The sequence below is a fragment of the Drosophila grimshawi genome, unplaced genomic scaffold (genome assembly GCF_018153295.1).
Source record: "Drosophila grimshawi isolate 15287-2541.00 unplaced genomic scaffold, ASM1815329v1 contig_80, whole genome shotgun sequence".
NCBI lineage: Eukaryota > Metazoa > Arthropoda > Insecta > Diptera > Drosophilidae > Drosophila > Drosophila grimshawi.
In genome coordinates, this window is record NW_025063639.1 from 390,471 (window position 1) to 412,013 (window position 21,543).

Genomic DNA, 21,543 nt, shown 5'->3' on the forward strand with positions numbered 1-21,543 from the left:
TTTTCAGTTCTTTAGCGCGCTGCAATCATTTTTCCGAGGCGATAGAAAACGTCTCAGTAGAAACTTTTCAGTGAACAATCTCGTATGTACGTGAAAAGCTCTGTCAAAAGTGCTAAAAATTGAGTCAACAGCTCGCTCACTCCCGTGTTTTGTTGTTCAAATTCTCTGTGTATGTGTGTGTGTGTTTTCAAAGAGAACGTAAATTTGTTATAAATAGACGCGTGTTTCATTATAAAATTGTCAGATATTTTTTTTATATTACTAATTATTTATTTAGTTACTATTGTTATATATATTGATGAAGGGGTTCGACAATTCTAGCCCTTACAAAAAATTGTGGCACGTGTTGCACATATATCGTTAAAGATTCTCGTTGAGTATATATCTCTATAATTAAACAAGACAAAAATATGTGTTTTTAAAAATAGAATATTTCATGCATACAAGATTACCTACATAATACTGATAATTGCGATTGTTCCTATATTAGATACACAAATATTCGAATCCGAAATACTTAAACACCGACATATTTCTTGCAAAACAGTACTAATAGTTAAAAACAATATTTAGCGAAAATAAACAAATAGCTTAGTTTTGAAATAAATGAAATGCGTACGCGAATGTCAAACATATATAATATGAAGTAACTGTTAGTTAAAAGCCAATGCATTTAATGAATCTGCGAACATTTTAAATTTAGAATTGGTCAGATGACTAAGTGGCATATGCCTTTGGAAACAAGTAACTGAAGCCAAACATTCAATATGCATTTACAGGAGACACACAAGTAAGTTTAAATTTAATTTTAAATGCAAATATTTTATACAAATGCACTAATAAAAATACGCCCACAAATTTGACATCTTAACTTCTACTTAAATTGTATTTTATACAAAAGTAATAGAATAATTTTGACGTTTGTCAAAAAATAATTAAATAATAAAAAAGGGTATTTTCACAATTTCAAAAAAATTGGTTTAAATGTATATAAATATTGTCTACAAAATAAATGAATCATAAGTATTGTTGTCATAATCCATTATGGTCAGCTTTTGTTGGATATGAAAATAATAATAAAATAAATATATAAAAAAAAAAACAGTTTGCGCATCTTTTTTTTTTCAAATATAATTCTTAATTGATTTATTACTTTGTATTTTGGGAAATTTTCGCAAACAAAACACAGTTGCCAAAAGAAAGTGACCTTACACTTTCAAAAATACCAAGTCGACACTTTGGTATTTTTTGTCGTTTTGATCCACAACCGGTATATATTTGAGATTTATTTTTTCAACGAAATATTTTGTTAACTATATAATAAAAAAAAATTTTAAATTTGAGTAAAGTTTTCTACAATCAAAATTTGTTTAATTTTGCAGACAACTTTTTAGCTTATTGGTTTTGTGCAATGTCCGTCGTGCTGTCTGTCTGTCTGTCGGTCTGTCCGTCTGTAGGGTAGGTTGGGTTATATCGGCTGTCAGCCCGATGGGCTGACACACTTAGGCCATATTTGCCCGTTGTGATACCGAATGGGATCCAGGGATTTTCTCCTGCAGTCGTGCCTCCGAAGCATTCTAACATGTCAAACATTCGCCCAGCCCGATGCGTCTATGAATTTCGCTATCTTCCTTCTCTTTGCAGCTTCTGCAAAAGTCATTGTATGGCACCTGAAGTCTGTAGGCATGACTGCCGACCAGCCAGTGCCCAGTTAGAGCCCGGATCACTGCGGAACAGTTAGTTCAACTCAGACTGCACAGCTCTTTGCTGCGCTTGGAGTTAATGCTTGACCATTTCTGGTGTGCTATGCGGGCACAGGTGGCACTTTGCCATTTTCTGCATGACCTGCGCCTATACTCCTCCTTGAAATTGAGCTTACAGGTAGCTAGGATGGATTTCCAATGGATTTCTTATACGTATATAGGGCGACTGTTGCCTTTTAATCCCGTGTGTGGATATTGAGGTTCCAGCCTAGTTTCTTGTCTAGTATCAATCCTAGGAAATTGGCACTGTTTTTGAAGAGTAAATTCACATTATTTAGTCTGGGTGGGACAAGAGAAGGGACCTTGTAATTCTTTGTGAAAAGAACAAGTTCAGTGTCCTGCAAGTAAGCAATTGACTGATCAGTCCCACTAGACCGGTGTCAATCCCCAGGTTCAGCAGAGCTCCAGTTATGGCTGCCGGAGTGACGTTGTTAAAAGCGCCCTCAATGTCGAGAAACGCTATAAGGGTGTACTCTTTATGAAGTAAAGATTTCTCTATAATAGAGACCACAGAGTGAAGGGCAGTATCTGTGGATCTGCCCTTCCTGTAGGCATGTTGAGACTCCGACATAAGCCTGGGGTCAATGGATGCTGTGAGATGGAGACTTATAAGTCGTTCCAGGGTCTTTAGCAAGAAAGATGACAGACTGATGGGTCTGAAATTTTTGGCGCTGGTGTGCGATGGCTTCCCAGCTTTGGGTATGAAGGTTATTTTTGACTGGAGCCATGTCGGTGGGATGCGACCAGTCTTCAGAATCTTCCCGAAGATTTCATGTAGCCAGTTTATGGCTGTATTTCCCGCCTTCTGTAATTGGGCTGGGCTTATCTGATCAGGGCCTGGGGATTTGAACGGCTTGAAGCTGTTCACTGCCCACTTAATGTTACCTCTGTGTATAAGAGACTTTAAAGATGTGTTCTCTATACAGTTGGTTTCTGCGCACCTCGGGGACTGTTTGGAGCAGCCAGGGAAGTGTGTTTTAAGGAGGATGTCCAGTGACTCTTCACTGGAGACCGACCATGAGTTGTCATCCTTTATCAGATAACCTAGTGTGGGTGTGGTTTTTGATAAAACTTTTCTAAGCCTTGCAGCTTCAGTAGTTGAATCAATATCTGTGCAGAAATATCTCCAAGATTTCCTTTTTTCCCGTCTGGTGGCTTTTTTGTATTTAGCCTTGATTTGTATTTTGACCATTGCTGGTCATTATTTGCCGCATTGAAAAGAGACCAGCAACTTTGTCGAAGGACATTTAGTTGAAGCTCGAATTCTATGTACCTGTGATAAGAGAAGGAGTGGTCATCAGACACTCTCCAACTTGTTAGCTGGTCACTCATAGATTGAGAGATGAGGGTCAAATCAATGACCACTCGCCTATTTTTAATAATGAAGGTGGGTTCATTTCCCGTGTTACATACTAGAAGGTTAGTATTAAGGATGAAGGATAAGAGTGACTCAGACCTCGGATTTGTGTCCGCGCTCCCCCACTGAGTGTGGTGAGCATTGGCGTCGCAGCCTATAATTAGGCTGATTCTGTGCTTCTCGCACTCCTGGACGAGGGATCTTATAATCTCATCTCATCTCCAGCGCTATCGTAGGCCATATAGGCAGACAGTAGCCTTACCGGAGCTGACTGGAGCTCTAAGCTTACCGCTGTGTTGTCGGCGTTGCTAAAATTATGAAGCAGAAAAATATTTAGATGTTTTCTCGCGAGGATGCAGGTGCGTTTTTTACATTCATTTCCAGCTACTAAAAGCTTATATTCGTTATTGCCTAGTCCGCAAACCTTTCCTCCGATCACCCAAGGTTCTTGGACTAGTATTATATCGCCTCCGCCTCCAGCCAGGCGGAGCATCAGAGCAGCGGATGATGCTCTACTGTGGTGAAGGTTTACCTGCTTCAGTCTCAAGGACATCCGGAGATTCCACCCTCACCACCGTATTATTGCTATCGTCCTCGTCCGACAGCGTGAAATCATCCTCGTCTAACTCGTGGCCTCAAGGCCCCGAGTCAGAGTCGACATGTCCGACGTGTAAGCGGGCTCCGGCTCCTCATCGGTTGCCCCGATCTCCGCAGGAGGGCCCTGTTCAGCTGTCTTGTTACAGACAGCAGGGTCTCCTCCGGCCGGCGCATCCGATTTGTATACTTTGACAGTAATGGAGCCGAAGTGAAAATTGAGCTCGCCTTTGGCTGCTTCGATGGGGGCCAGCGATTCCTTATTGAGGATCAGCACTGCCTGGTTGGTTGGCCCATCAGTAGCCTCAATCTTCACCACCCTCCAATCATGGGTGGGCAGAGAGGGGTTGCATAATTGCAGTAGGTTTAGCACCTGGTCCGGTTCCTTCAAAGAGGCCGGGATCCAGATGCGTGCTCGAGGTCTACTCGGGACTTCGCTCCAGTCGACAGCGACCAGCTTCGCCCCGGGGTAAACCTCGCCGATCTCTGCTACGGCAGCTTTATTAAGCTCTACCGAGCGAGCATCTTGGCAGGCGATAACCTTCGTGTTGCCCTGGTACCACCCGGCATCTCTACATACCGGTGGTGGCCCAGGCACCTTGCTCAGCATTTTTAAACAGTGGACAGCGAGAGCTCCTTCCACCCACTTCCACTGATTTCTCGGGATTCTTCCGTCCTTATTGCCCTTGTCAAGGATCCCTATTAGGATTCTCTCCTTGGCAATATCGGCAAAGGACCTTCCCTGCTGCACCTTGGCTCGCTTTGCAACTGGACCATGGGCTTCTTGCGAGCGTTGCCGTTTTGCCTGGATCTGCTCTTTATTTGGTGGAGCCTCCACACCACCTTATTCTGCCATTCGGCTGGTGGGTTAGCCACTGGATTTGCGTTCTGCCGCTTCAGAATGCTTGCACAGAGATCCGCGATGTGCAGGTAAGGCTGATTAATATCGGAGGTCGCCAGGTATCCGATATGCTCCGTAAAAGACTGGGATATTTTAGGGCCCCCAGCCTGGCTGACTATCGGCACGGGTCGCATTACACCTTAGTCCGGCCCATTACCTCGAAACATGACTCGGTCCTTTCCCAAGGACAAGACTATGGGGACAGTTCATGTCCAAGGTTCGGGGCACGAGTCATAGCTAGCATCGGTACCTTGCAGGACCCCTGTAATGCTATTACCAGTCGGCACCCTCGTGGAGGGTTCAGTTGAGGAATTTTGCCAACCTGTCCGTCTGTATGAACGCAACTTTTTTCCACACCCTTAGAGATAGGGACCTAAAACTTGGAACATATACTGGTCTGTGCCCACGTAGGACAAAATATAAGAGTTGGAGTCCACTAGGGGCTAGGGAGGGATATTCGATATTCGCACATCGATAAAGCCACATATCTCCCATAATTTTAAAGCTTAAGTCACCAAATTTGGTTGGTAGGTTGTTGGCGATGTTCTTCAAAGATAGGCATATGCCACGCTTACCTCCGCCGCCCCAGGTCACCCACCTCTCAACATTTTAAATGACTATATCTTCCGCAGTTTTAGAGCTAAAGCCAAATTTGATATTTATAATACTGGTAGACGTTTTCAAAAAACGGCAGCAATTTTGTATGGCTACTCCAACACCTGCGCCCATAATCGCCTTAGCCGATATTTCGGGAAGTGTAAATCGATAAATCCACATATCTCCCAAAATTTTTAAGATAGAGTGACCAAACTTGGAAGGTAACTTGCTGGTAACCTCTTTCAAGGATCGGCATATACATTTTTAGACCATGCCCACACTCACCGCCACCAGGAACTTTGGCCCTACAAATCTAAAATCCGCATATCTTCCACAATTTGTAAGCTAGAGTCACCAAATTTTGAACGAATGTTACACCCCTAACTCCCCTAAGAGATCGATACAAGTTGGATGGCCACGCCCACTACGCCTTAAACCGATAGACCTGTTAGTGTAAATTGATAAGACCATAGCCCCTAAACAAGATACGAGCCTATATCTATCGAACTTTAGGAGCTACAGTTACCAAACTTGGAATGTCGGTTACTAAGATCGTACTCCAAAAATTTTTTTTGGCGGCGCCTTAAGAGCTAAACTTGGAAGGAAGATTACTAGGAACCTTCTCTTATATTTTTTTGTTGCGACCACGCCAACTCCCGCCCCCATATTTTCAAAATCCCACATCTCCCATAATTTGAGAGCTACAATTACCAAACTTTGAAGGGACGTTACTAGATTTTATCTAACTCAATTTGAAAGGCAAACTTAAACAGTATTTATTGGCTACACTCGCCCTGTTCCTAGCTACCTGTTACCAGCTTTTATTACATATGGTATCAAAGTATTTCGAAGTCGGTTACGCCCGACTGCAACGTTTTCTCTAGTTTTTGTGTTTATTTTGATAGTATAATTTTTTTTATGAAAAGAAATTTTTACTCAGCATGTATAATTTTTATTTACTTATTCTTGCACGATTAATATGATCTAAAAGCTTAAATAAAATTATGTTATCTTTAAGAAATGAAATATCTAAAAACTCTAAATGTGTCCCATCATTTTAAAAAGCTGGTCAGCTTATTGGGAAGCTATAATTTTAATAAGGTCTATTTAAGAACCGCGTATATGTTCTTCCAAAATTCCAACTCTTTTTCGTGTCTACAATATTTTCAGCCATCAAGTTTTTGGGATATTTTTCTAAAAGTGTGCTACACTTATTTGATGTCGACTAGTCCGATAAAGAAAATTAAAAAAATTGTAAAAAAATAAATAACTTAAAGATAAAAGATATTTTTTAAGCCTACTATAATTACATTTTTTAATTAAGTTTTGTGGAGGGAGCTATGTAATGAAGCATAATTTAATCCAGCGACAATACATTAAGATAAATAGGTGAAAAAAAAAAAGGGTGCGCACAAAGACAAATTTTCTTGATTTAAGTGAGAAATGCTTACTTATATAAATACTTTCTTATATAAATAAGTGCTTGCTAAAATGTACTGAAAAATCTTCTCAAACAAACTGCCAAAGCTCATGGCTACACAACGCTGAGTGTGAGATAAAACCTGATTGACATGACACTACATAGTCGATGTCCTGGCGCATGCGCTGCTGGAAGGGTGCAGCTGGTGAAAGTTCAAGTAGCCAGTGGCAACTAACAACTTGTACTGGGCTCTCTCTCTCTCTCTCTCTGTCTATCGTTTGGTAAGGCAGGAAGTGCCGTTGTTTTGCTCAGTAAAAGCTCAGCATAGAAAGACGGAGAGCCACATCAAAAGCTTTGCAATCAATACGAGATTTTTTATTTCAGGCTTGAGTAATATGTCAAGCGTACCTCATCTGTAATCGATGTTTAACAATTCGAATTGTGTTTCGTGATTATTCGCTCGTAATTGAACAATGTTATATGTAAAATGTGTGTTTTCTATGCAACTCTCAAAGTGTGTAGCGTGCCTATAAAAAACAATTTGCTTTCCCAAATTCCATGTCAAACTTTGAATATACATATATATATACCTGGCATATTTGCATTACGTGAGCTGAGCTGAGCTGCAAAGTGAAGACAACTTTTCAAATCCAGAGCCAAGAGCCTATTATCGCTGTTATTATTGAGGTAAACCTTACTAACCCAATCACAATGCCAGCAAAATCTTCTCAATTTTGAACATGTAATAATACATATGCTTCATGTTTCCATATCCATTGCTTATATATTCCCTTCAGAAAAAGTATGCATATATATATATATATTGCAACATTGCAATATATATATATATATATATATATATATTTGCAATTTTGAATTTCCATATGCAATTTAATTTATGGTAAAAAATATTTTTTTGAGCATAAAATGGAATCAAATCAGTCAACATTATTTGCAGAGACAACGCCTGGGTGCCAAAAAAAAAGTGGAGAGAGAGAAAAACACCACCAAATTGGTTCAGTGCAATCAGCTGGTGGTAAAATAACATTAAAGTGAAACCTAAAAAATATAATGCATTCCAATTTTATAATGCACAATAAGAGTTAAGACACTAAGACATTATGACATTAACTAACACTTAACATTACTTCAAAAGTTAAAAGTGTACTTATGTTAATCAGTCTACTTGTCGTTTTAGTAGAAATGACCAAACTGTCGCTAAAGATAAAATGCAATGCAATTTTATAACAAACCCTAAAAGTTAACAGTTTCGTTTGAGATATTAATACCATACCTTAATAAATAAATAAATTTAATAATACATTTTTTTTTATTTAATATCACCAAAAAAATATAAAAAGTAAAATATTTAAATAAATTAAATTAAAAATAAATACACTTAACATAACTTAAAAAGGTCAAACATTTAAAGTTAACAGTTTCGTGACGATATTAACTTACTTCATTTATTAATTTTATTTGATGTCAACTAAAGTCAGTTGACTCAAAAATATAAATTAAATTAAAAATAAAATAAAATACATCTTACATGACTTAAAACAAGTTAACAGTGTAATTGTATTAATCAAAACCTTCTTGCTTCAGTAGAAACGACGAAAATGTCGCTCAGTCACACAAGAACGCCAGAGGCCACGTCAAAGACAATCTGCATGATCAGCGCCAACAACAACACCACAACGAAAACCAACAGCAACAATACCAAGACCAAATCCAATCGAATCAACCCAAGTTGTACATAAGCGATAGTTCCAAATACACTGAGCACAAGAATATATTGCGATTGCAGCCACCGCCTCCGTCAAAGCCGCCGCCATCAATTGCACCTGCCACGCTCCACGCACTATTCCTGCAGAACATTCGCACTGGTAATAGCGTCACTAGGAGGGGCGGAGGAGTTCAGGCTGAGGCTAAAGCTGAAGCCGATACTTCGGAGGAGGAGCAGAGATATAAAAATTATCCAAATGCACTGCAGCGATCGGCGACATTGCCTGCCAAGCATAATCGTTTAGGTGTCCGCAGTCGGGTAACCTTCAAGGTTCCATCACAGAACACACAATCTCCAGCTGCTGCCATATTGGAGAAGAGCAGTAACGCCGCCAGTGGACAGCAAGCAGCCCCGAAAGAGACGAGCAAAATGACGTCAGAGGACCTTTTGCAGCCAGGACATGTGGTCAAGGAGCGCTGGAAGGTATCGAAACTTTATTCTGGCTTTTATTCTTTAGTCATTTATTTTTACTTCATACTTATTAAATAGAGTAGATTTTTAGTAGGTTCCCCCAATCAAGATTTTAATGCCCCAAATATCATATATTAGATTTTTTTTTATTAATTTTTACTTTATTTTTAATTTTTTTAATTTATCGAAACTTTTTTCTGTTTTTTATTATTTACTCATTACATTTTATTTTTGTCTGTATGCGACTAATCCCTAGATTTTGTTTTATTTTTATTTGTGGCTTTACCCAGTAACATTTTAATATCACCTTTAATTTTCTACTTTTCAACAATTTTTTTTTTTGTGTATATAGCTGTTGTATTATAAGTTTTAAATCAACTGTTTTTAATTGATTTAATTTTATATTTCAGTTTTTAAATTTAGTTAAATAATTATTTTATTTTATTTCCAATTGTCTACATTTAGTTAAATATATAAATTTGAAGCTGTTAAAGCTGTTTTTTTTATTCATTTCTTCGCTTTTCTGTATTTTAACTAATTCAACATTTCATGTATTTATTTAAGGTGGTGCGAAAGATTGGCGGTGGTGGTTTCGGTGAAATTTACGAGGGCCAAGACTTAATCACTCGAGAGCAGGTGGCACTCAAAGTGGAGTCCGCCCGCCAGCCGAAGCAAGTCCTCAAAATGGAGGTTGCCGTGCTGAAGAAGCTTCAGGGAAAGGAGCACGTTTGCCGCTTCATTGGATGCGGCAGAAACGATCGCTTCAATTACGTTGTAATGCAATTGCAGGGCAAAAACCTAGCCGAGCTGAGACGAGCTCAGCCACGTGGCGCATTTTCGCTCAGCACAACACTCAGGCTGGGATTGCAGATTCTAAAAGCCATCGAATCAATACATTCCGTTGGCTTTCTTCACCGCGACATAAAACCGGTAAGCCCCTTTCAGTAAAAGTATTTAGCTCGGTCTCATCGATCATGATGAAGAGCACGAATCGATTAAACACTAAAGTGTAATTCAAACATTTTTTTATTTCGCGTTGTAGGTGATTTTTTTACATAATTATAATTATTCCACATTCTTTTCTTTCACAATTATTATTCTACAATATATTCTACATTATTTTTTTATTTAATTATAATTATCTCTCAATCACACAATGCCAAAATCAGCCGATTTACAAGACAAGGCAATATATATTTAAATGGTCGCAATTGGTGGATACCTATATATATAGTATAAAATTAGGAAAAAATTTACTTATTGAAAATTACCTAGGGGCTTTAGTTAAGATATGCTGGAGGCGTATATATAGTATAAAAATATGGCTTTTGTGCCGGTAAAAATAGTTGTTTGCCTTTCAAATTTTGTATCTCTACTCAAATATAAAAGATTTGCATTCATTGATCACTCCCTGCCAGACAGGCAGGTCTCTAGCTTCAAAGAGTTCGGAAAATACAGCCGGGCTTGAAATCTTATTTTTATCAGATGATGATGATTTTTCATAATCTATCATCAAGATTAATCTTCCAACAATTTCACAGTTTGATGATGATTTATTTATGTAATATTAAATTTATTGTTAATTTAATACTATTTCTACTTTTTGTATTTTTTGGTGTCGACTGACTTTAGTCGGAATTAAATAAATAAATAATTAAAATTAAATCGTATAATATTCATTATACATTTAAGAGCAATTTCTCTGTGGGACGCTTGCCATATAACTATCGACGTGTGTACATGTTGGACTTCGGGTTGGCTCGGCAATACACGACGGGGACTGGAGAGGTGCGGTGTCCCAGGGCGGCGGCTGGATTCCGTGGCACTGTGCGATACGCCTCGATAAATGCACATCGGAACCGGGAGATGGGGCGGCATGATGACTTGTGGTCTCTATTCTATATGCTGGTTGAGTTTGTGAATGGTCAGTTGCCGTGGCGAAAGATAAAAGACAAGGAACAGGTTGGATTGACCAAAGAGAAATATGATCATAGAATATTATTAAAACACCTACCGTCGGACCTAAAACAGTTCTTGGAACACATACAATCACTCACATACGCAGATCGGCCGGACTATGCGGTAATATATATATATATATATATATATATATATATATATATATAAATATTATATATTTTTGACTTTGAAAAATATTATATTTCTAACAGATGTTAATCGGTCTATTTGAGCGCTGTATGAAACGCCGTGGCGTTAAGGAGGCAGATCCGTACGATTGGGAGAAAGTTGATACTGCCACCGCTGGTAACATTAATGCATCGACAAATGCAACTGCAACGCCTGCTAAAAATGATTATCTGCATGGCAATGTCACCCAAATGACTGTGGCAGCTTCCAATGCCAGCGGTACTGAATACGTAAGTATTACATATTCGAATATACATTCTGACAAAACTTTGAACTCTTCAGTACCTTGTTTTGTATTTGGCAAACTCTTAACAATTTAAATATATATTCAGTTGTTTTTGGTTTTGGTTTTAGCTTCGTTAAACAATGCATGTTTTTATTCACAAGCCCGAACTGATCCTGGACGACTGGTAACAAACACGTGCATATACATAGATACATACATATGTACAGGCAATCGTAACGGAATAACGGGGATCTGCAGCATGCACACAAAAACATATTGATGCTCGCTCCGATAATCATGCCATCTCTTTCTCACACGTAGGCTCGCATATTGATTCATACAGAAAATACTTGCGGCTGCTGATAGAAAGGAGATCAGTCTGAGAATATATTTTCGGCAATAACTTGGGTCTTTCTTATCCGATTGATGGAATTTGGGCAGTTAATAAATAATATGCATATGCATATTATATATTAATTAGAAGATTATGTCTTTAAAATTGTACAATTTCTTGCTATCGCAATTTTAAATGTATCGATAATCGAAAAACGGAGGCAGTTATCGGTAAAATAAAGTAAACTTGATCTGCGCCGGGTATACGAGAACCTATATTCCATAGTCTCTAAGATCTGCGTGTACATACAGACGGACGGACGGACGACTCGCCTGTTGACTCTGATCAAGAATATATGCATATACATTATGGGGTCGGAGATGCTTCCTTCTGCCTGTAAGATACATTTGCACAAAACCATTATACCCTTTTGATCCATTTTTAATGTGTTCAGGGTATAAAAATAAAATAGTGACTTCAAAACATTTGACCTGCAGCCAGTTAAAAGTATATTAAAAGAAAGAGAACTTATCAACTACAACACGATCTTCGATTTCTCGTCCTTAATATAGGTACGAAAGAGAAATGATATTGATACTGCTCAGATGGCCTCAACGGAACCGCTTCATATAAAGGAAAAGGTAGAAAAACCAAAAACCAAAATATTTTCAGGTCAGAAAGCTTTCAAATTTGAATACAAGAGCCAAAAACCTGTTAAAGGGTTTCTTGATTTTTTGGAGCCTTAAATTTTTAAAAATCTTTTGATGAAATCATTAACTTTATATTTTATATTGCATTAGATATAAAGTTGCAAAAAATGTCTTCCTAGTTTATTGACTCAAGATCAAAAGAGGCTATGCCTGCGTCTTATTTTTGGCTGGCCACCTGAATAATATATCAAAAAGTAACAATGGTTGTGGCTTTTTAAAAACCAGGACTTACATTTCTTTGTTTCTGTGTGAAATTTTCTGAAATTTAAGAGATATATATTTAATTTCATAGATGTTGTTTATTTTAGCATTAAAATAAATTGAAAAAATAAAACACAGTTCGAGAAGTTGAGTAACTTCCTACTGAGCTGCTCGGCTTCTAAGACAAACTCTAACATAAAAACAGAGCCAGTAAATTCCGTAACGTTCTTCTTTTAAAATTTTTTTTTCGCATAGAATAATAGAAAGCATTAAAATTTTTTTTAAAAAAATCCCGATATATTTTGCATTGTTGGTCTTGGGGCAAGCTTTTCCTTTTGGGGCGATTTACCAATATAATGGAATTTTTTCTGAGTGTATGTATCTTAAAATCCAACACAAATATTTTTTCTTATAGGTTGATAAGAATTGCAATGCAACAATGACACCCCAAGCAACAGCCGAATCCGCCTTGCAGAATTCAGGGACTTTAAATGCATTACCAAAGCAGCAACAGCAACAGTTGCAACAACAACAGCAGCAGCAGCTGGTGCTGGTGTCAAATACGGCGATAGCTGTTGCGAATCTTCCTAGTGCATTGATCAAGCCGTCGACGGTGACAGGAATTGCTAACCACGAAGTTAGCACCACCAATTCCAATGCCCCGTTAAGATCTACGCACGGCGTCATCCATGGGAAACGGTGTCCGGCCCAGACCGTATCTGGTTCATACACCACAACGAATCAGAACAATTCGGCACCAGTCTATGTAAGTCTATTAAATCTAATCGATTATCGATTAACCATTAATCAAGCGATTATTACTAATTAGCAGTATCCGGAGAGTAAAATTATTGCAGCTCATGCGCAGCCAGTGGTGACCAAAATTCAGATGGGGACGGGCGACAAGGAGCACATGGATATGGTGGTGGTTACAACCAATGCCAGCAACAATGACCCGGACCAGAAGAGCAATGGTCATGTCAATGTTGAGGGTGCAGCAAGTCGATCCCTGTGCGGCGAGCCCAAAATGGAAATCGTCGAAGGTGCTGTTAAACTCCATCACAATCATCAGGTTGCTGCCGCTTTCGAGAAGGGCGGCGATAACAAGAGATCAGTGAGCAGCATTAATCTGGGCTCTGATCAGAAATCAACCTATGGTCGGCTGCGTGTGCTGGCCGCACCCCAGATCACCAGCGCAGAGCTCTCCTCATCACTGGACCAGGAGAATCAGGATAATGGTGGCAATGGAGGCAGTTCAACGCCGAAATTTGTCATTTGTCAGCGTGATCAGATCTTTGGCATAACGACGACCATACCGCCAACCAATCGCCGCTCGGCAACATCAACCAATCTACGGCCCTCCGCCTCTTCATTAGTTGGAACTGGAGGTAGTGCAAGTGCCACGTGCACCCAGCGTTTGAGCAGTGCTGGCAACCAGCCCGGCGGGACAACTATGACGGTTAAGAGCAGCGTTGCCGGATGTGTTGGTGATCATTCTGTGACCCAATTCGCATTGATTGACGATGAGAATGTTTCGGCTCTGCAACAGGTAACAAAGGGTGGCGGAGCACTCACCCTGGCGTCACAGTGGAAGAGCCAGTTCGACGACTCGGAGGATACAACGGACAACGAATGGAAGCAGGAGCCGCAGGTAAATTCGATATAAGAAATTCAACAGCGCAGACAGGGGGACTTATTGCCAGGTGTCAGGTGTGAATTAACTAATCAATCAACCAATGCTTAAAATGTCCATCTGTTTTAATGTGCATCTTTTTTTATTATATATATATATATATATATATATAACATATATAGCAGTTCATGCCCAGTTGCGAGTACATGTCTAAGAACACATATGTATATATATATGTGTTTATATCCAACCTAGATACATGCCATCAATATATATATATATGCATATATATATTTATAATGTGTGGTCAGATACACAATGTACAAAAAAAAAAACAGAAGAGAATTCACATGTAAATTATTCGAACCTCTTGCCTCACAGTCACAACCAAATTTGGATCAGTTTACTAAAGCGGATGTCTCATTGCCGTTATTACGGAGAACCTCTAACTTAGCTGTTACCGGTAGCTGCATATCAAGAGCAGAACCATTTCGGAAGGAGAAAGTTAAGAGGTAAGTGCAGCAATATTAACAACAGTAAATGCACATATCCCCAAATGCAGAGAATAACTGATACAAAAACAGCGACACCCCCTCTAGAAAATAATTATTTGTGTAAGTGGTTCTATGTTTTTATCTTAAACACTTAAATGCGAGAGAACGTTGCAGTCAGGTGTAAGCAACTGCACTTTGGTTCCACAATTAGTACCAGCTGATAACAGGTAGCAAGAAAAAGGGTGCGTGTAGACAGGAAATACCAATCTTTGAAGGAGATTTATAGTAATCTATCGTGAATTTTGGTGGCGGGACTGGACGTGGCCGAAAAAAATGTTGGAAGATTTTGCTAGTAACCTTCCATCCAAGTTTGGTAACTGTAGTAACTGTGTAACTGTAAATTATGGAAGATATGGGCTTTTGGAAAAAAAAATTTTGGTGGACCATCTAAGTAATCTACCTGTCAAGTTTGCTAACTATAACTCATAAGCTGCGGGAGAAATCGGCTTCATCGTTTTTGGGGGCGGCAGTCGGCGTGGTTTAAAATTTGTTTCTGGATTTTTGAAGGGTGTCACTAGCAATTTACCTTTTAAATTTGCTGACTCTAGCTTTCAAATTGTGTGAGATATGTGGTTTCATCAATTTACAGTAATAGGTGTATAGGTGGAGGCAGAGTGGGCGTGGCCATCCAATTTTATCGATCTCTTAGAGGAGTTACCAGTAACATACGTTCAAAATTTGGTGACTCCAGCTTACAAATTGTTAAAGATATGCGGATTTTAGATTTGTAGGGCCAAAGTAGCGGTGGTGTGGGCGTAGTCTGAAAATGTATATGCCTAGCTTTGAAGGAGGTTACCTGCAAGCTACTTTGCACGTTTGGTAACTCTATTTTTAAAATTGTAGGAGATATGCGACTTTACCGATTTACACTTTCCTAATGGGATTATGGGATGCAGGTGTGTTCTTAAATGCGGCTACCAGTAATATACCAAATTTGATGGCTCTAATTCAAATACTAGGGAAGATATAGATATGTTAAATGTTTAGGGACGGGGCTTGGGGCGGCAGAGGTGGGTGTAGCCTTAAAATTGTGAGAGATATGTGCCCTTATCGATTTGCGATTATCGATTGTATCGATTTCCTAGCCTTGTAGTGGACTGACGCGGGTACAGACCAGTATGTTCCAACTTTCAAGTCTCCTATCTCTAACGGTGTCGAAAAAAGTTGCGTTCAGGCAGTCAGACAGCGTGACGGACATTGCACAAAGCCAATATACTAAGATAGCATCGGTATCAAAGGGCTAGTAAAACAGGTAATACCAACTTTCGAAAATATTGAATTGATATTAAATTGAATATTAATTAGTGATCTGAAATTCCATCTGTATTATATATAATTTATAATTTAGTAAGTTTGGATTTATTTTATGATAAATCTTCTTAATAGAAACCGGTAATTATTAAAAAATAATGTCTTAAAAAGCGTTCCAAAAAATTAACAATTATGCAAAAAATAACTTACAAGGTTTTTTTTATATATATTATTATTTTAATTAGTTGTAAGTTTATGACAAATCATTAAGATATTTTTAAACGGACCCCTATAAATAATAAAACAAAGAGGTTTGCTTTTGATTCATTATTTATTTCATTGAGTCGAAAAAATTAACAATTCAACATATTTACAAAGGCGCAGAAAGTAGTCAATAAATAATATAATAATATTTTATATAAAGAAAGACAAAATTTAAATACCGAAAAAACTTTTACAGATATCTCCATTATAATATAATTTAAATTTTTTACAACACCCACACACAACCACCATCTTCTAACTAACTTAAGTTCTATATTGACGTGCATAGAATAAATGAGTGTATAATAATTTTCCAATTGCCAATAGATATACGCTTAATATAGCTGGAATCGAGAATTATGAGACCTTACAAATGTCCATACCGCACTGCTGGTCCGAACCGGCAATGGGTAATGTATTACGTAAAGACTTAGAGCCACCTGCTGTTCAGCAAGCAGCCTTTGATGACACTGTAAGTATATTTAAGAAATTATTCTATTTCACTTATAACCACTTTAATTTTGTCATCTAAGAGTGTGTTTAACAAAGCTGTATATCCATGCATTTATAATTCCTAAAGCTCAATATTTGTGTATAAAATAACTTGCATGGTTTTTACTATTTTTTTTAAAGATTTCTTTATTCAGTTCATTTACGTATTAAAATGTGTAGTACTCGTGCTCGCAACAACTTTAAACTTATAACTACGGGACATTTTAAGCATTTCAATTAAGCGATTAAGCGATTAATTTAAAATAAGTCCCGTCATTCTGCCGTAGCATATATTAGGCATACAGCTCATTTATATGTAGCTCATATATAAAAAAATCGATTTAATAGTAACAAGCGCACAATAATATTTGTATTCCTCGTGACCAATCACCTGTGACCTGATTAAGGTATATCGCATGGACATCGCGAGAAACGTTTGTGTGCGCGAATCTTATTCCGAAATCGCGCCAATATCTAATCAAAAGGCGACGGCGACAGCCATAATATCAGCAGTGCCGTTGCGAAATCCTTCTCAAGCTGCTGCGGCTGCTGCGGCTCCTGGAGACATCCCTTCGAGCCATTCAAACGAAAGTCAGGCCATGTACAAGCATCGCAATAGTCTGCCCAATGTGTGTCTCATCGATATCTTTGATGATAAGCCCCCACAGAAGCGAGAGGATGCGAAAGCGAATCCGCCGGATAATGCTGCCGCAGCCGTTGTGCCCTGGTGCGTTAAGACTACATTCTGTCAGCGCAGCAACTTGCAGCAATCTTCAGATGCAATAACACCAGAATTGCTATCTCATCAATCAGGAAACAAGGTTGCAAATTTCGTCGATGCGGAAATGCAGCCGAATGACGGTTGTGTTAGTGGGCGACTTGAGATTCGTGTAATTTCTAAAGGTAAATTAAAAAATAAATATTTAATTATGCATTTATTTATTAAGTGATGATGTTACGATCAGTCTACACAGAAAAATAAAAAGATAGAAAAAATTAAGTTTAATATTTAAATTTAAATTAATTAAAAAATAAGTAAATATTTGCAAGACTTCTGGGGGAGGGGTATAATAATGTAAAATAGTGCAATATTTGTTGCCAGATAGAAGATATATATATATATATATTGAAAGAGGAGTAAGAGTGGAATATCGCCGTATTTCAAGGGTAAACACTTTAATGATCAAATCATAGGGACGCAAAATAAATATTTATAGTCGCATTTTGCTGACCTTGCAATTCGACACTCTTCAAGTGGTATAATGTAAAGGCTTTGCGACTTAATAATCGAGCAGTTGTAGAAGATAAGAACTCAAACGAAGAACAGCAGAGCAAATGAGTTTTACAGTTAGTAAGAAGTCTTCAAAGTCCCTAGTACCAAAAGTTGTGAAGTTGTCGGTGCATTGTGGAAGTAAGTCGTAGTCTTATAAAGTCGCACTTTGCGTAGGAAATCTATTAATCTACTTATAGCTATTATACTACTAATAAACGGGACATATTCAGTCCTACATATATATTTATTAAATACTTAATTTAATTATTTATTTAATGACGAGTAAGATCATTCGAAAAAAATACGAAAAGTAGAATATAAATTAAATTAGAAATAAATTGTAAATGTAAAATGATTTCTGTGGTATTTAAATTTAAATTTGTTAACATTTCTTTGCATAAATTACATTAGTCTAAGAATAAAATCTAATATTTAATATTAAATATTTACAAGATTTCTGAAGGGACTTAAATTTAAAATGGCCCACAAAAACCCCTATAGTATGATTAGTAAAATAATGTTAGGCATGTAGTTCTTAGTGAGAGAAATATAGGACTCTGAATTGATTACTTTATAAAGTCGACTGTAATCATTATAGAGTACTCGAATGAATTATTATTCTTATTATTTATTTTTTTCTTTCAGAAAACTCGCACATGGACGAGTCGGTTTACTATGATGCACTGGCAGCCACAAGTAGTAAAATAGCAAAGAACACATGCAAACTTTCCAACAATGAAACATCTGGTGATAGGCAAGCTTCAGAGTCGAATGATAAGAAGTCAGTTAACTGTGATGACATAGAAATTGGGACAAATATATCTTCCTTAACAAATACAACGGCCAATTATAATACACCTTTAGCCAAAGAGTTGACTGCACCCGGCAACGAGTTCAGCTCATGCCGAGTTCAGTCTGTCAAATTGAACAATGGCAGCAATGGTGAGAGCCCGATTGTTTCCCCGCACACACATATTAAGTCCAATGATGATTCAAATCCACAAAACATCACGAGTCGAGTGGGAGTTGATGTAACTGACGGAGGTGGATCTGATCTATCATTGTGTGCACCAAGCAAGATACCCGTGCTCACTTACAATGTGCGTCAATCGAAGTGTGCTTCGTGGGCGGGAGTGGATAACAACCCGATGTCGACTTCAGCAACTGGGCAGTCTGGGCAAGCTGGCCAAGCAGGGCCTTCCCAAATTGTTGTTCAGGCTCTGCAGATGCCGACACCCCTTTTAGATACAATGAATAGCCCAACCCGAAGTCACCATGCACTTCAAAATTCCCCCAATATCATGGATTTAACACCAGGTATGTCCGTCCCCATTAATCTGAATTCGTGAATATCCTTAAAATCACACATCATTAAAAATAACTTTAATGAGGCACTTCATAATTTTTGAGCTAGGGTCAGTCTGCAATATTATCTTAAAAAATCTTTAATCTCTATTGAGTATATGAAAAAAACGGCGTCTATATAATTCAAAAAGAATTTTTCTTCGAAATCTTTCTTTCAACAAATTTGTGGTTTATGCTTTACCAGTTTTTTGCTAAAGTTATGGTGAGTGTTTAGATCAATATACTTTTTAACCATGGAAATTGTTCAAATTGTAAAAAAAAAAAATACTTTTAATTATTTTATTTTTTATTATGTAACCTTTATTGCATAAAAACGAGGAAATAAGTGTGTAAAACACGAAAGAATGCAGATCCCCGTAATACATACAACTATCTTACTTCTTATTATTAATCCGAATTCGCAAATGCCCTTAATCAAAACACACATCATTAAAAATAACTTTTAACCAGGGCGTCAAACCGGGACGAATTTTAGCTTCCGAATTTGGTGCTGATTCCAAGTCAATCTAGAAATTATTTCAAATATAAGTTTTCTCTGATCTCTCGGTATTTTTTGTGACAAAAAATTTCAGTTCCTGTTTGGGTTTGGTTTTGAAAAAATACAATTTTTAATTTAGGTTCCGATTTCGGTTTTTTCGGTTCCTTATGGGTTAGTTAAAAGTATTTGCATTTCCTTGTTTTTGAATTTTAAGTTAAATATCTCTATCTAAATAGCTCTGTCTATATTATAGGTTTGCGACGTCGTCGTGAGTCTTCGGAAGGAAAGTATGTAACTGATCCCACACAATTAAATCTAAGATTTCAACGACCACAAGCTCGTATCTCCAATAGGTAAGTTGTAAGCTGTTTGCTCATTACTGCAAAATAATACTAATTTGTGATAATTACAGAACTCGTGGAATTCCTTTAACAATGCTGGGAAATTTCGATGATCAATCTAAGGCAGAGATTAGCGATAATGGCGATAAGGAATTGGTTGAGAACAATATTGGCTTTGGCAGTCGTTTGTGTAAGGCAGCAGCAATTAATCCCTCGACAGCAGTTCAACTTCAACAACTGTCAGCAACGCGAAACGAGGACACAAATAATACAGCAGGGAATCAAAATGCACTTGAGCCTTCATTGCGAAATGATATTTCGCCGCCACCGGGTGATCCCAAGATAGAAAATAGTGCACGCCTTCGTCGCTACCGGCATAATTTAGAATAATTGAAAAGCTTATAAAAAACAAAAAAAAAATATGGAAAGCAATAGTCTCAATGCATGGTAATGGACCGAAATATAAATACATATATATAAATTAACTTATTTCTCGTATTTATATTAATTAATTAATGATGAAATTATCGAATGGGCATATTCAACAAAAGCTTGCGTATTTGAATGTTTTCAATCGCCAAGCCTTGCTCTGTGCTGAACTTTATTATTAATTTTCTGTACCCAATCACGAATCTCGGTGTCATTTTGGACAATATTTTGCATAATCTCTCTCGATACAATATAATATACAAATGCTGGGTTCACATTCGGCACACAATGTTTGCTGAGTATATATATGAATTATTGTACATTTGTAATGCCATATAAAAAAATAAAATAAAAAACACCAAGAATACAATGCTTTGGCGTATTCGAATGTAGCGTTAGATAGTTGATTTGCAAAAACACACACTAATTATTTAATGTATCCTCTGTTTTGTTCACGACAAACTTTTGCACATACCACAAAAAAAAAAAAAAAAAATACTTCAGTCAAAGTTTGCTCATATTTACTTGGGCATCGAACATCGTTTTTGTATTGAGGTTAGTGTTCATTATGAGAAGCTAAATCAATATTTTTCGTCTTGTTATAGTGTGTTACATAAGAGACTTAGTTAACAATTAAAAAAAAAAACGGAACTTGTCTGTTGAAAATAAGTTGTTTTTTTTTGGTGGTCAATTTTTTCTGTCCAAAAAATTTAAATAGAATATAAATTATATAACACATTAGAATTATTCGCTTGACTGTAAATAATCAATTATCAAAATTGTAATAGAACAAATTAACCTCAATAAAGTGTAATGTTAATTCTAACTGCTTGCTGTGTACTATCGAGAGGTATTCTATTAATATATAGCAGCAAATTCATATCATTATATCGGGTAGCGAAAATAACCTATTGTTTTAATTTTCTTTTCTTCCCTAATCAGAATAAAATATAGTTCACAAAATTTTAATGGCTGCTCTAAAATATCTGTTGTCTTAACTATTATCATAAGTATA

General features: G+C 37.4%; 1 protein-coding gene across 6 annotated transcripts; it reads left to right on the top strand.

The window, feature by feature from the left end:
* Positions 1-703: 703 nt before the first annotated feature.
* On the top strand, positions 704-20,584 carry LOC6570254 (tau-tubulin kinase homolog Asator). 6 transcript variants are annotated; one of them, XM_032741953.1, is made up of 14 exons: positions 704-790; positions 8,238-8,841; positions 9,394-9,759; positions 10,522-10,911; positions 11,001-11,207; positions 12,110-12,178; positions 12,864-13,214; positions 13,278-14,099; positions 14,463-14,593; positions 16,478-16,622; positions 17,050-17,545; positions 18,561-19,232; positions 20,012-20,111; positions 20,171-20,584. In XM_032741953.1, the coding sequence occupies exons 1-14, from the start codon at positions 768-770 to the stop codon at positions 20,487-20,489; spliced, it is 4,695 nt and encodes a 1,564-aa protein (XP_032597844.1). In that variant the 5' UTR covers positions 704-767; the 3' UTR covers positions 20,490-20,584. The 6 variants fall into 6 exon arrangements, with proteins under 6 accessions (XP_032597844.1, XP_032597845.1, XP_001996562.2 ...); XM_032741954.1 differs by having other exon boundaries at positions 13,281-14,099; XM_001996526.2 differs by having other exon boundaries at positions 8,241-8,841.
* Positions 20,585-21,543: the final 959 nt, after the last annotated feature.

Bases quoted from the DNA above. Each gene is read 5' to 3' on its own strand.
- LOC6570254 (XM_032741953.1), top strand. From the start codon at position 768: ATGCATTTACAGGAGACACACAA. The intron at 14,594-16,477 runs GTAAGTGCAGCA...AATTGCCAATAG, and splicing joins CGGAAGGAGAAAGTTAAGAG to ATATACGCTTAATATAGCTG. The intron at 17,546-18,560 runs GTAAATTAAAAA...TTTTTCTTTCAG, and splicing joins GATTCGTGTAATTTCTAAAG to AAAACTCGCACATGGACGAG.